Source organism: Nannospalax galili, unplaced genomic scaffold (genome assembly GCF_000622305.1).
Source record: "Nannospalax galili isolate Female #2095 unplaced genomic scaffold, S.galili_v1.0 scaffold92, whole genome shotgun sequence".
Classification (NCBI taxonomy): domain Eukaryota; kingdom Metazoa; phylum Chordata; class Mammalia; order Rodentia; family Spalacidae; genus Nannospalax; species Nannospalax galili.
The window spans coordinates 452,654-468,489 of NW_008331545.1; the positions used below are offsets into that span (position 1 = coordinate 452,654).

Consider the following 15,836-nt stretch of genomic DNA (forward strand, 5'->3'; position numbering starts at 1 on the left):
AATATACAAGAACTTCATGGGACAAAAACATCAGAAGCAGAAGCAAGCTAGACAAAGTGGGCTGCAGCTAATGAGAAATCTTCTGTGTGATAAAGCAAGCAGTGCAGACAGGGATGGCCCACAGAATGGGGGATGCATGTGCAAACCCACCTCTCACAAGGGGTGACCAGTCTCATGTTCTGGGGACTGCAATTGCTGGTCCTGCTGCAACCACCATGCTCTCAGCTCTGTCCTGTGTTGCCCCTACTGTCCAAAATGCAGCAAGGACCAATGATGACTGTAGCCCAGCTACTTCTGCTTCTAACACCAGTGAGAAACCTGGGCCCTGTAAGTCTTCTGATTGTTTTTATGTTTCAACAAACAGAATGACAGCTGATCTTCCTAGAAAATGACCTTTCGCTGGAAGATAACGCAACTTGGCCAGCTGCGTCACAGCATACATTTTGCTAGCTCTTATGATCTGGCTTTAATAATCAACTTACTGCCCCAAACCAGGTTTGAGAAACATTACGACAAACCTTGAGTCCAGTGTCATCTAAGAAAACAACAGCCACATCATTGAACAACACTAAAACTATCAGTGCACATGGGGAAGATGGTGGTTATGTGGCTCCCAGATGCTCACCTAACTCTTCATTTCTGATGCCCACTCTAGTCCTAAGGGGACTATCTAGCAGCTTACCAGCCCCATTACTAGAGTAAGGGGCCATTGTGATTCAGAGCACAGCTGCTCAAGAAAGCAAAGATACAAGCTAGACAGAAAGGCTTGAGAGCATCGTTATCTGAAGGTATTCAGGCCCTCCAATTCTTGATGTCTCACCCTATTTCAAACTAGGTAATGGTTAGCAGGCAGGCTGGCAGACATATGGTTCAAGTTCTGCAAGAACAGCATCCTGCCCTGGCCTAGTCTGAAACACTTAGCTGAACCACAGATCCAAAAGGAGGCAGCCAGGTTGGATTACTGGGTTTTCCTCTGTCCCCCCAGTGCTTCCTCCCCAGGACAGGGTGCTATATTGCCAAGAGGTGGTCAGAAGTAGCAGGGCTAAGGATCTGAGACAGACCCCAGGCCACAGACAAACCTTCTGTGGAAGCCTGCTATTCCCTGAAGCAGAGACCACGTTCTACCCTACAAGTGACCCTGTTCATGCTGAAGGGAGAGGCGACAGATCTGTCAGAGAACTGGCAGCTAGGAAACGTCATCCAGGAACCACCCAGCTTCTCTTCTATCCAAATATACTGGAAGTCCTGCAGTTCTAGCAATCAAAGCTAGGAAGCTTTTATCGTGAGGTGGGAAAACTTTCTTGCTGTTTCTCCTTCTTGCCCAAAGCATGGAAACCAAAGCAGCAAAGCTGAGTCCAGGTTGCCTTTCCGTTAAAAATCATGCAAATCCCTCAAGGAACAGAGGCCCCTGTGGGCACCGACAGGAAGCATCTCTCATACCTGGGCTCACACAGGAAGGCTGTGCTTTCGCCATCTGCTCTCCACACCAGCCACTCTCTGAAGGATGGGTGGCAGAACATGCGAGTTTTGTCTCGCCTCTTGATGAGGAAACAGGAGAGGGCTTCCATCCTTTGCTGAAAGTCTTCCCAGCCCTGCTCACCTTGAATGTGGCCAGAATTAATTGCCTGAAAAATCTGCTCATCTGTCATGGGGTGGAGGGAAGCAAGGGCCACGTTTAAAATGGGAAGGGCTCTGTCGAAGGCAGACTGGGTCATGAACTTCATGTTGCACTGCAGCAAATAGAGCTCGGACAGAGATACAGGCACCACCTTGTAGCTGGCACTTTTAATGACCAGGTGTCCCTGTTGGAAGAGGTCCAGGGTGAGCTTGAGGTACAGGTAGGACCCCAGGCTCCGCAGCACCAGGTGACTGCTAACTTTGCTGATGAGGGCGGCATCGGCCTTGCCGTTCAGGGAGATGTTGCTAAGGATGTCCTGGCTGCTGTGGATCCTGTGCTGAACATAGGCATGCAGGTCACTGTGAATGTCCTTGTTGTCTGGAAAATCATCTAAAGAGAGCTTGATGAATGGCAGAGCACTGATGATTTCCTGTGAGAAAACAAAAACCCACAGTGTCACTCCATGAGTTTTCTCTTTTACTTGAGAGCATTTTAAACCAGGTTCACTAGTTCTCTTTCAAGAAGGATTTTCATGGATTACAGGGGCTCATTGTTTTGTATTAAAGCATGTAATAGGATAAGGTACAGATAAAAAGCTTATGAGAAAGAAATCCTGAAGCGAGATAGAACTGGTAAAGACTTTTCCAAAGCCCTCATCGAGGACTCAGAGTCAAGCGAGCAGAGGGAGGGGCCCAAGCAGACAGCAGCAACCAGGCCACACCAACAGAGGGGCAGCAAGACCCTGCAAATGAGCCGATACTCATAATCCTTGCACTGTGCAACTGGTTATATAACACGGATAAATACAAACCAACACTGCACATCTAAGAACACAGCTCGACACCGAGATAACAACATCTCTGTGCATTCAGATCTGGGGGCTGTGAGACCCAACCAGGAAATTTGAGACTGCCTACCTGTGTCCCTTGACAGACAGTGGCAGTGAAAACACACTGCCTGCTTCAGTATAGCATGTTCTCATATTTTAAAAAAATTAAGTAAACTTTTCAGTGGAAATATGATATAGGTATACTGGTACATGAAGGATAATTGCATGGTGTCATTAATTTTTGGAGACAGATAGATGTATCTCTGTATCCATCAGTCAGAGACATCACCTGCCACCCCTTTCCTACTGCTCCCTCCTTTCAAAAATAAGCAGTCCTAACGGAGCAGAGGGGAGCTTTTCTCACCCCTTACCATTATTTCTGCAGCATTGAAGGGGAAGTCCTTAATGTAGTAACTGCAGGAAGAAGGCAAAGCACAGCCATTTCCATTTCGAATGGAAGCTAGCCATGCCTCTGGCAAAGTCAGCCAGGAAAGGAACACAAGACCACTGTTACGGGTCCTTCCCTGACTGCCAAATTATGCTCACTGAGGAAAACATGACCGATGATGCATGACTCAAAGGTCCATAAAAACAAACATGTAGTTTAAATTTAGGTCTAATCTCAGGTTAATGAGGAAAAAAATGGGTTTGATCATGAGTATCACAAATTAAAAACAAAACAAAACAAAACAAAAAACTCTGCGAAGAGCCACCATAAACTCACGGAAATAGTGACTGGCAGGAACCAGTTGACTAGCTGGCCAGAAGTCTCAGCCAGCACGATGTATGGTTACGGTAAGGAAGACTGGATGCAGCACAACTCAGTGCTGGTAGGACACTTAGCTGACACCTTAATAATCTTGCCTCAGGGGGTACAAAGGTCAATACTCTTTGGTGATACTCTGGACTAATTTTTCAAAGTCCTGATACAGTTTTCAATTCTGTAATGAAGTGGTTTACAGCATTAAGCTATTAGCATATATCACTGGACATTTTCAGTATGGGGACTTGGAAAGAGAGTTGAGAATTCTTGTTACCTGAAAATTTGCTCTCACAGTCACAATCAACTTCAACCAGGCAGGGAATTTAGAAATAATTTTGGTAATAAATGAAGACAGCGTATCTCCGTAATCAGGTTTATGAAATTCAGCTTCATTTAAGCCATCTATCAAAATAATGTATTCTTCTTCTGGAATTTTCTGCTCTAAAGGATAAAATATTTTTTCAAATTAAGAAATTATACATTTCTATAACATGACATCACTCAGTGCATTTTAATGCACAATTTAAAGTGTTAGCAAAACCTAAAAAGATTTACATATGTTAGAAGACATGTTTTCAAAGAAGCATATTTTCTATTAAATTTATAATGAAAACCAGAGCATAGAGCCAAAAGAAAACCAATTCTTACAAAACAGTTTTCAGAAACATATTGCCTTTACACACATTAGTAGAATCTCAAACATGTATATAATATCATCAGCTCTTCATAAACCACTATCACTAGTGTAGCCTAAAGCAAAAAGAACAGACGCATGTAGAGACTAAACCTGGAAAAGATACCAGGCTCTCCGTTAGAACTCAGCAGACTGACTCCAGGCAACGAAAAACAACCCTTCCGACACCACAACCAAGGGGCTGTCTGGCCCAAGTTACACAGTGGTGAAAATTATGCTTCACAGATGCCCAGGGGTCAGACCAGAGGTAGGGTCCTTCGCACAGCCTAAGACTAGTTTTATATTTACTGGTGCCAGTTTTCTGCCCAGATCTGTTTCAGTCCCTCTTTCTAGCACCTTCTAGCAGAAAATGCTTTGTTGATAGCTAATTTACAGCTCAAAAAAAGAGCAGGGGAGGGGAGGTGGGAAACCTTAATGACCCATAAGTCTACGTTGTAGACTATTGGGGGGGTGTCAGATGGAAACTCCTAGAAATGGTGTTAGATTTAAGCTCTAAAACAAACAAAAACAGACCCCAAAATGCTGGAAAATTCCCAACAATCTACTCATTTCCCTACTACCTAGGAGTGCAAACTACTCAGTCAACAGTCTTCAGTGTGTTAGTCATCTAAATAGCTTATAGTTATGTGGGAGACCAGAATGCACCACCCCTAAATATGAAGAACTGTGAAGGTGAAACCAATTAAGAAGTATATTCAGAGACACTCTCTGCACAGCCACTTAGCCTGACAATGTTCTACCAGGAGGGGCAGACAGGTGTTGGCCTCTGCAGCTGGAGTATCAGGTAAGTCCAGGGATCAAACTTACTACTTGCATCTAGGATTAGTGTCCCTATATATGTATCTTCCCACAGCTTCCTGCCTCTGAAAGCCCAAACTTTTTTTTTCTTTAGTCGTTTCTCTAAAAGTTACTGCTCTTTGTTGAAGATCCTGTAGAAGCCAGAGTTCTTAAAGCCCTGTTCTTAGTTACATTCCACTGAGGTTTCTTCCACATGCATGCAAGACTAAGTATCAAACCTTCAGATGGTAGAAAGTCATATATGGCTTCTTTAGAAATGATTAGTTGTAGATCTCATTCTTATTAGAGACATTTCAGTGGAAACTGTTTCATTGGAAACTATACCACAGAGAGTGTGATGGGATCAGATGTGCACTGACTGTCCAACATCTTCTCTCTGCCACCCCAGCCCTAAGCTGACCACCCTTCTCCGAGGACCACTCGGGCATCCTGTATTAGGAAGGGGCCTGAGGACTGCTGGGAAAGTACCATTTCTCAGGCTTGTGAGGGGCTCCAGAATGCCTCTCTTGAAAGCAGTCACTGGGTCCTGTACACAGGAGCGGAGGCTCAGCATGCTCTGCAGCTGGGGCTCTTTGATTAGAAGGTCTCTGTAGGCAGCCAGCTGGTGTGACCGGCATAGCAAAGCCGCGATGCTGTGTACAAACTCGGGCACCAGGCATGTGTAGGTGTTGTCGGCTTGGCAGTAGTGGTAGGCCACCACCTAAGGGAGAAGCAGAGACAACGGCATCACCCCACCTTCTCCACAGCTCTTTCCATGAGCACAATTCCACCCCTTTGCTGAGATAAAAGACAAAATACTTCTACTCCCTAAGACTGAGTCACTAACTAGCTTAATTGATTCATTTATTCCTTTCTTCATTGGTGTGGTTTACTGTTCTCAGAAGACCATTAATTGCAGCCACAAATCCATCTTGATCAGAACCATGTACTTTGTATTGAATGTAGATTAGTAAAGGTCATCTATAAAACCTAATGCCTAATCTAGTTTAGAGCACTTCCAAGCAAGCCCAATGTTCCTGACCCTACCATCTGCACTGCATATCTGTTCTGTTCTCAAGAGCAACAGCACCTCAAGGGAACCCTCTGCTGAACCAAAACACACAGGATTCTGTGGCAGCTATGAACCCAAGCTTCAAAGCTGCAGCTGCTTCTTTCTCCTGGCAGGAGTAGTTCACACTCTCAGCTCCCTCCCCACACCCACCTTCTTCAAGAGACTGAAGGAGGATAAAGAACTTCAATTCCCAGCTATCTGTTTATCATGTGAGGGGGCATGAGGGAAGAAAGAGGAAGCTGCCAAAGCATGGGAAGGCTGAGAGCTTCCCTTTGTTCAGATGGATCTGCAGTAGCAGTGGGTTGTCTGTTAAGACTACACGGACAGTGCCAGAGATGGAACCCTTGGGAACAAGAGGTATACGACACAGAAACAAAAAATCCTTACTTTCCAGATGAGGATAAAAGAATGTTAGTATAAGGTCAGGAAGGTAGAAAAGAACAGCACACTCCTGTGAAGTGCAGTGTGCTTTCCAGAGGGTTCGAGGCACCACTGTCCCACTCATTTCTGCAGCCTCAACAATAAATAGGCCACAAACCACTGGCTTCAGTACACAGTCAACAGCTACAGACAACAGGATAAACTTGGTTAAGATGACAAGGACACTCCAAGATCGTGCTCAAGATCTCAGGGCTGCAGACTCTAGCATGTGGCAAGAGCAGATGTGGGGCATCTTTTCGGACAACTGAGAACCACTGTATGACTTCCAGTTTAGATTAAACTTGTCACTAGCACTTAGAGAAATGTCTACTGCTCTTCAACTCCTACATGGACAGATTAGCAGGAATCTACATGAGCACCCCAATAAACTTGTACAAACCATCACAATATACCCAGTACCACAGTCTTGCACAATGTTCAACAAAAAGCAGCTGGCTAACTGAAAGAAAGTTATGAAATCAATCTAGAGTCAAAGGTAGGGTTTTTTTAAAATTATTTGAATAAGGTGAATTTAAATCACTGGATATATTACATGGCACACTAAACACAGTTCAGTAATATCTTTGTTTCTGTTACATGTGTGGTTATGTGTACATGAGTTGTTAAGGTGTGTTTCTTACTGAGGATCACAATTAGCAGGTTTGAAAAGTCACCATAGCAAAGGTGGCTTTGAGACTGACACACTATCACTCACCTCAGATCATCCCTTCATGACCAGAGGATTGCTCTGAATTGGTGGTCAGAGGATTGGGCTCATTGTGCTAAGAGCGGCTGCCCTCTGGGGGACAGGTGAAAGGGGCAGGAGTCTAGGCTAAGCAGCACTCCTTTAAGTTCTCCTGCACCACCTCACACCCAGTGTCCTCATGAGGTGCTCTCATCACTCTCATCCCTGCTGGTTCTCCAGTTTCACCAATTCCCACCACTGCTGGCTGGGGGGACCCAAGCAGTTCATCGGGGTAACCGCTTTAAGGCAGGAAGGTGTCTTATGAACCAATGTCAGAAGCAAAACAGAAGGAAATTTTCAGAAACTCCTTGATGACCATGCATTTAGGAAGAGGAAGTCAGTCAAGTTTCTTTTATGACCTCCCAACAAACCTTTAACAGAAGGATGCAGGGAACCACAGGCCTCAAGTAACAGAGCACAAGTGGAAGAGGTCAGGGTCAAGTTTAAATCTCTCTCCATCTCCTAGTGACACTGTATGTGCATTTGTAAGGATGGGTTTGGGGAAAGTTCACATGCTTTTTCCTACTGCCTTGAGGAACTTTTTCAACCTGGTTCAGATGGGCATAAACCCACTGCCATTGTCTTTAGGGTCTAGTTTCATTAAAACATTTTATCTTGAGTACTAACCACATTTTATTAAAAGCTATAGTCTAGCACCAAGCAGTTGTTTCTGTTTTAAGATCCCTTTTCCCACTCACATTTTGAAGCCAAACCAGCACATCTCTATCCAGAAGACCCCCATGAAACAGCATCAGAATACCTTAGAAGCGAGGTATTTCACCGCATCCTCTCTTGGTCTCTGCTTTTCAGAAGTACCAGACCCAGCAGGTGTTTTGGCCACGTTGAGACCACTTGTGGAAGAACTTGGGGAAAGTAATGGAGTGAAAGGAAGGTCCTGGGTGGGATCTGAAGCTGGAGGAGAAAGCCACCCCAGTGTAATATCAGTACACAGCATAAGAAATGTAGAATATATTTCTGGATTAGTCCCATACAAACCCTGACTCCCTGCTGGAGTATGGCTTTCCTAGGTTACTATACTTCTTACTTCATTGGTTGAAAAAAAAACCTCACATGACCCTGTTGTTCTTGTTTCTACTTTAAGATATTTTCTTTGTAATAGTTTTATTACATATGAAATAAGCAGTGAAGCCAGGCATGGTGATCATGCCTAAATCTCAGCACTTGTGGAGGAGTGAGGCTAGATCTTAAGTTTGAGAGCAGCCTGTGATGCATAGAGACCTTGTGGTGAGAGAGAGAGAGAGAGAGAGAGAGAGAGAGAGAGAGAGAGAGAGAACTGAAATATTTGGTTATTCTATCTTCTGTTTAAGTTAGTGCTTATATTTTTGGTAAATCTAGCATTCAGTAAATCTAGCCAAGAAAGGCTGTGATGAACAGGATACAGGAAAGAGGGGGTAAAAGGAACATTCCTGAAAGAACGATGCATTAGACTCCATTTGTCCTCTTCTTCCAGGAGCCCAACCCCTTGATTTTTAAGACCCAAACTTCCCCAGATCACTTGATTAGACTCCTCTGCCCCTCTGTAGTAATGTGTAACTTACATGTGGACTCCCTCTAGTGAAAGGAGGAAGCAGGGGCTCTAGGTCAGAAGGACATGAGAAGACTGGCTCCCCCCAGACTGTAGCTAAATACACCCTATACCACTATAAGACCTTGTCTCAGAAAGAGGAGGGAGGGAGAAAGCGGGAGGGAGGCAGTCAAACAATACACCCCAAACTATGACAGATGAAGTATTCAGACTTAACCTACAATCACAGATCTGACTCAGTAGCTAGAACCACTTAAGGAAAACTGTTAATTCCTGCCTACAAATAGCAGTCTCTTCCATCCATCTTACATTAACATGAGCTAGACAAGCAGTAAACATGGACGTACTCTTGGGTGATGAACTGGGGCTGCTGGATGCAATCTGCCTCATGCGGCTTCCGTGGCAGCTCAGTGCCACCAACTTGGAAATGATGGCTGTCTTCCCAAATCCCACATTTCCCACAACCACTGCTCCTCTGTTTTCTGTCAGTTCTGTGTTCCTCAAATTTTCCTCTATCTGGTGAAAGAGCCAATCCCTTCCCACAAACACAGAGTCGGTTGTGATGCTCGGTACTTCAAACAGCAGGGGTTTCAACAAAATGTCCTGTGGCTTGTAGGGAGCAAATCGTGCTTTAAAAAAAAAAAATCGTTGCTTTAGGAGGATGCTAATTTAGTATATTCAGAAATAATATATCATACTTATCTAAGTATTTCCAACCTGGTCTTATAAATTCTTCGATAATACTTCATTTTTCATTCCCTATATGTTCCCCAAAGTATCCTTTTAAAATGACTCGCTCATCCTTTCACACATACAGAGAAAGCAGTGCAAAGGGCCAATTCATGTCTGGCTGGCTTATTTGAAAGTGTGTTAATGTGTTCCTTCTACCCCTCCTTAGGTAAAATGAGAACACAGTTTCCCAGACATAAGGGCACAGCTCTCATCTGGGGGCAATGCTTTTCCCACATGGTAGGGCCACTGACCATGCATCTGGGCATTACAGATAGCCACAGGATGTGGCTGACACAGTCTAAGGGTCTGAAACAAAACTGATGCTTTGCTAGTGGCTACTGCCTAATAAGTGTTAAACTATCTTTCACTTCAAAATAACTTACTGTAGAATTACTTTTCAATGCCAGAAGAAATTTAATCATACACTGTAAGGAAGAAGCCCAAAACAATTAAGGCTGGCTTAATAACAAGTGTGGAACATATTTCTGGATTAGTTGGGGGAAATTGTACATCCCCCAACCCTGTCTCCCTGCTGGAGTCTGGCTTTCCTATGTTACTATACTTCTTACTTCATTGGCTGAAAATTAAAAAAAAAAAAACAACTCACTGTAACAGTTTCATTGCATATGAAATAAGCATGCCTATAATCTAGCAGACTTAAGATACTTTTTAAAAGTACATACACACTTGACATCACATTTTAAAAACAGTTTAGATACTGGTTATCAGAGACTTTCAAGTTTAGTGAATAAGCTCATCATATGTCATTGCATGCAAGGATAAATACCTTTCACTTCCTGTGCCCTACCTCCAGCTGTATTGTGCCATGGCAACCTAATTGATGTCCGAAGAGGAGCATTTCTCTGCCCATCTAAATAACTCAGGTCTTCCAATTTGGTAGAGCTTGTTGCTGCAATATTAAAGTGAAATTTAGTTTAATGCCACATCTAAACTAGTGTAAGCTATAAATTATTAAATAATTAAGCTCCAACTTTCAGCAAAATTCAGGATAATTATTTGTTCCAACTTATTTTTCAGCTGTTAATTAAAAAAATGGAAAAAATTAAGCACTACTCATTTTTAAGGTATGTTGATCTGATTGCCAGAATTCTCCACTATTGCTTCAAAGACACTGACTTCATTATAAACCTTTTAAATGAAAAAACCAGTATCATACAGCAAAGCTTCAGTATTTACTGCTAATACATGACATAGAACTAGACTCTTCTTTGCAGTGCTGCTCACTGCTGTTGGAATTCCAAATGCTCTCTGCTGTTTGGAATTCCAACCTTTCTAATAAGCAGATTCCACATGTGCAGTTCCACAGTTCTCAGAACATTGTATTTTCACTGCCAAGAGCTAGTTTTCAAACACTTTCTCAAGTTCCAAGTACATATATGTGTCTATGTATATAAAATATGTATATATATGTGCTTTACATATTGCAATGTATTATCATGTTTATTTCTGACCAAAATAATAAGATTCACAGCATTTGGTTAACCATTAAAAGCATTAGGGGTCATTCACATGTACATACAAGTAGTAAAGATTATAAAATAACTAGCATGAAATAATTTTGCTTATTCTCAGGAAATCTTATAAATATATAGTACATGTTTTTGCCTTAAAAAAAAAAAAAAACCTGGGGGCTGGAGAGATGGCTCAGTGGTTGAGAGCACTGGCGGTTCTTAAAGAAGATCAAATTCCATTTCCAGCACCCACATTTTAGCTAACAACCATCTGCAACTCTAATGTCAGGGAATCTGATGCCCTCTTCTGGCCTCCACAGGACTTGCATGACACAGGTGCACTTACATTTATGCAGGCAAAACACACACATATATATATATATAAACTAAAAATAAATAAGTAAACTAGAAATACTTACTTAAATATATATCCTGAGTCAAAATTTCAGAAATGTAGTTTAAATTAACCTAATTTAGTTTATAGATTGTGTTCTAACATAAAGTGCTCTCAATCTTAGACACAAGATTATCTTCCAAGATAATAAAATATATATATCATCTAAAATGAGGAGGTCAGAAGAAGATACATTCCAAGGGTTAAGTTTTCTAAAGACTGCTGAAGTCATAGAACCAGTATGCAAGAGACAGAAGTCAGTTTGGGCCATGAGTCTTCTGAAAACCCTTTGGCTACTCCATAGGCTGAGACCAAGATCCAGATGCCTAAGCACCATCTCTCCTGAGGCCTTCCTACTTCCTCTCAGCTTTCTGTTCTTTCCTTCTTTATGGCTGCATCACTCTTCATTCTGGGGAGAGGCTCCATCCTGACTCAGGGATGTCCCAGTCTCTTCTCAATGCAACTCAAAGAGCATATGATTTACCTACGCACTCTCCCAGCAGAAGACTAAATACCTGAACCCTTCCCTTCAAGAGCATAGACCAGTGCTTCTGCCTCTTTATTAGTGCATATTTGCTGCCTAATTATACACTATATACATTTAAGTAATATTCTATATGTGGTAAAGAATGTAAGTACAACACTCCCATTAAAAAGATTAAGCTAAGCTAATACAGTGGTATATGCCTGTACTCCTACCACTTGGGTGGTGGAGGCAGGAAGATAAGGAATTCAACATCAGTCTACATAGTCAGTTTGAGGCCAATTTGGGCTACAAGAAACCCTGTCTCAGACAGATGATTGATTGATAGACAGACAGACAGACAGATAAGGAGAAAATTCCTTATGCAGGATTCTGTAGGATTTTCAGAGGTCTTCAGCAGGCCAATCCAATGACAGTCTTAAACTTCTCTCTAGATCTTGCATAGAGGGAAACTTCCTGGAGTGGCAACAGGGCCACCCCTACCTCTCTAGTTTCCCTCTAGCAACACAGCCTAAAACAGAATTCTAGGTTTATGCTTGAGGCCTGGCACTCTGGCCCTTGCTTAACATGCCTCATGTACCACTGTGCTTCAAGCAGAAGGGGCCATCAAGAGTGTTAGCCCATAACTCACTTGAGAATACAAAGATACAAAGACTCTCAAAAGGTTTCTGTTTCTCCCCTTCTCTGATCCCTTACAACATAATTTTGTGAAAACTGAAAGAACTAAAAAAAAGTGACTATAAAAGCCATTCCAATGGGGAAAAGAAAAACTAGGGGAGAAAAGCCCCAGTTTGACACAGATGCAGGAGATGGAGAGATTTTGAAGTATTTTCTGTTTTCAGATTTCCAGCCACCAGCGTCAGCACCAAAATACACAGCAGAGCAGCATGAGCAACTCCACTGTACATGGCTGATTCTCCATTCCTACCATGATTAAGAGCTGGGCACAGGATGCACACATGGAATCTCAGCACGCAGGTGGCTGAGGCAGGAGCACCATGGGTCCCAAAGTAGGCTGGGCTACAAAGTAAGACCCTGTTTCAGACAATAAACAAATAGACACCCATGATTAAACTGAGCTTAAAGCTGTAGCAGGACCTTAAACCAACAGCTGCAGTCACATCTGCTTTCCAAGGCGTTTTGAAGCCACTGAGCTACTGAGAGCAGGAGCTTGAGTCCTTGGCTGCTCTGCTATGAGCCTGAGCACTCCGCACGAGTGGAGCAAGTGACCATTCTGCCTTCTCACACAGATTCTCAGACACCAGTAATGCAAGAACCAGGCTCTCATTAGTTTAAAAAAACATTTTTAAAATTCTAAACACTATTCAGAGCCAAGAAAAATCAGAAATCAATTTGATGTTGCAGAAACCCACTGCTAACATCTCTGTGATTAAGTCATGCACCTACATGTGTGTGAACACACACACACACACACACACACACACACACACTCACACTCACACATACAGTGTTTTACATCTGAGGAACACATTTCAAAATGCTGTAGGAAACTGTTTGGGGGAGGGGTCTTCTTTTAAGCTAAATAAAAAGCAACATCTGCTAAATTTCCAAGTCATGGGCTAACCTACAAAATGTAAATGCCAGTAAGTCCAGGGCAATTACCAATTAGTGTTAAAAAATTTGGAACTCAGTTGGTAATTGTTTTTGTTGGTTTCATGGAGAATTAAACACAGTATTCTGTGATCCACTCTGAAAGGGTTTCAAAAGAAAAAAAAAGGAATAAAAACTAGCAGAACTTATTGCCTAACTACTAGACTATCTAACATACAATCTTAAAAGCATTGCATCCTGCTTTTTAATGAAGGAAAAAAATGTCCATATCATTCATTTTAATGTAAGGTACAACATTTCAAAGTCATCCCCTCTAAGAAATGCCTTTACAATATCCAAATCCAGCCAATTTATTTTAGTCTTTGATGAAAAATAAATTGTTCTTTGTACTCCACAGCAGACAACCAAGATTCTCTGAAGTAGACTCAGTGATAGCAAAGGTTGGAGATCTTACTCAGGAACTAGCTCTGCCCTTTCACTCCAGGTCCAAGTTCCATGGGCACCTTTCAACAGAGGCCTGGTATCCTTTTGCCACTCCTTACTCTACCCCATGAGCCCACTTTCCCTACCAAGTGGCAATTTGTGTTTACATGGATGGCTTGTGTTCCCAGGAGATTTCAGTATATAGTCCTTCACATTATATTTCAGTACTTCTAACACTGAGTTTTTCGGGTCTGCAGCCTGCCCTGTAACTACTAAATAAACAGTGCCGCATAGAGAGTCCGCCCTGTAACTACTAAAAAACAGTGCCACATAGAGTCCATACAATGGAGCATTATTCTTTTCCATAAACCTGAAACATGTAGCCATTCCTCAATTGAAGGTCAACTTTAAAGGTGGAAGGTGGGCAATGAAGAATCTATCAGATTCCTCACTTGTTAACAGATACTACAAAGTAGGGCACTTGCCTATTTCCTTTCAAATTGTGAACTAGATTTTTAATGTATGCAATCTAGGAGAGAAATGAACAAGCCCATTAGGCCAAGCAGTCTTTGCTTAAATCCAGAGGTAAAATCTCCCGTTCCACAGGAGGTCTAATCCAAGGGCACACACAGGAGTTACCTGAATAAGCACAGCAAAAATCAGACAGCTTTGCTCCATAATCAGGGTAGTCTCTGGAAAAGCTCAGTTCACACCCACCGTCCCTTCATAAAGCAGGAGACCACAACAAAGAGCATTAAGTAGAAAACAACCCTGAACCAGACTGTTAACAATGCTAAAATTAATATATTATTGTGTTTCCTAATTTTAAAACAGATTAATTACACTGAATGCAAGTGTGATATTTTGTTGAAGAAAATAAAGTTGTCAAGTTCTAGGACACAAAAACGATCCACTCATCATAACTACGGCCTGAAACAGCTTGAGTACAACATATCAGGTTCAAGGGGTGGGCCAGTGATGGGGATAGGGAGCTTTGAAACCATCAATCAATACACATAATGCTCTCTAGTACTTCTCTCTGGCAGAAGGGCCAAATCCCTTTTCTGGAACAAGGCCATTTTGCTTCCTTTGAAAGTGAATTAGAGTTGTACCTCACAACTTTTCCATTAAGGCCATTTATTTACCAGGTGCTTTAGCCTTCCATCATTTAAAAAAAAAAAAAAAAACACCCAACAACAGCCAGAATGACCTAGCACATACCAAAGGAGCAGTATAAATTAGAGAAAAATCTTTTGATGTGCAGACTTGGTGTGCTAGTAGGGGAGACATTTTTTTAAAGCATTATACTACAAACAAGTACCTCTTCTGAATTCATGAGCAGGGCATATAAAAAAAGGTAAGACTTTCAAAAGGGATGACAGTAGAGCTCCACACCCCTCCTTGTTTGAGGATGGGCCCCTGACCAGTCCAACAATCAGCCCACACAGCCATAGCCTGCTCTCGTACCCCCATATAGGCTTTCAGTCGTGAACTCCATTATAACTCCATCACACAGAAACATCTGACCTCCCATCTATGATGAACTTCAGTCAGATAAAACAAAGGTTTAAAATTGGATTAGAAATTCTTCGAGCTGATAACAACCTCACTCTAAATAATTCCTGTATATCACGATGTAATAAGAAGTAGAATTCACTAAAGCTTAAAAGAAACACCAAGGGCAGAATTTTTGAACTTTCTAATCTCATCTACAAAGAGCCAACTGTACAAATCATAGATTTAAAGAATTCCAGAGTGAAAGGATTACTAAAGGTCATTAAGTGGAGCCTTATATGTTTACAGATGGGTAAACTGAGGCCCAGGGAAACGATCATAATGCTGACTTTTGTCTGGATTAACTTTCCAGGTGAAGACAGCAAACCCAGGGCTCCTTGGGCTTGGCAAGATGACCCTTTCAGGGAGAGGCATGGCCTTACCTGCAACTGAGTTGGGCCGTGGCATTATTAGCGAGCTGGAGCTCTGAGAATAAGGGACAGGACCATCTCCAGCTGAGGATTCTGCCTTGGGCAGCACGTTCTCTGCTGACCCAGTGGTTTCCTCTTCTGCCACTGGGGAGCAGTTATCTGCCCTGCGGTCATGAAGCACTCCCTTCTGAACCCCTATCCTTAGGCTTCCATCTTTATTCCATTCCAAACTGGAGCCACTCCGGTCATCATTTTCCGATGAACTTGTAATTGTGGCTGAAATGAGAGATCAGAATACTTTGAAGGCAGCTAGGCACAGCTGGGGCTGTTGAGAGTTAACACACACACACACACACACACACACACACAC

General features: G+C 42.4%; 1 protein-coding gene across 4 annotated transcripts in view; it reads right to left on the minus strand.

Annotated features, from left to right (window-relative positions):
- Tanc1 (tetratricopeptide repeat, ankyrin repeat and coiled-coil containing 1) overlaps positions 1-15,836 on the minus strand; it is a 246,680-nt gene that overhangs the window by 45,575 nt on the left and 185,269 nt on the right. For 3 of the 4 annotated variants that reach the window (XM_008826683.3, XM_008826682.3, XM_029560397.1), the window contains exons 8-14: positions 15,479-15,742; positions 9,984-10,106; positions 8,812-9,093; positions 7,679-7,830; positions 5,171-5,402; positions 3,485-3,651; positions 1,441-2,048 (exon numbers count right to left, since the gene is read on the minus strand). In XM_008826683.3, coding sequence (XP_008824905.1) covers positions 1,441-2,048; positions 3,485-3,651; positions 5,171-5,402; positions 7,679-7,830; positions 8,812-9,093; positions 9,984-10,106; positions 15,479-15,742 — 1,828 coding nt within the window. The remainder of the gene's footprint in view (positions 1-1,440; positions 2,049-3,484; positions 3,652-5,170; positions 5,403-7,678; positions 7,831-8,811; positions 9,094-9,983; positions 10,107-15,478; positions 15,743-15,836) is intronic. The other variant, XM_008826685.3, reaches the window with a different exon arrangement.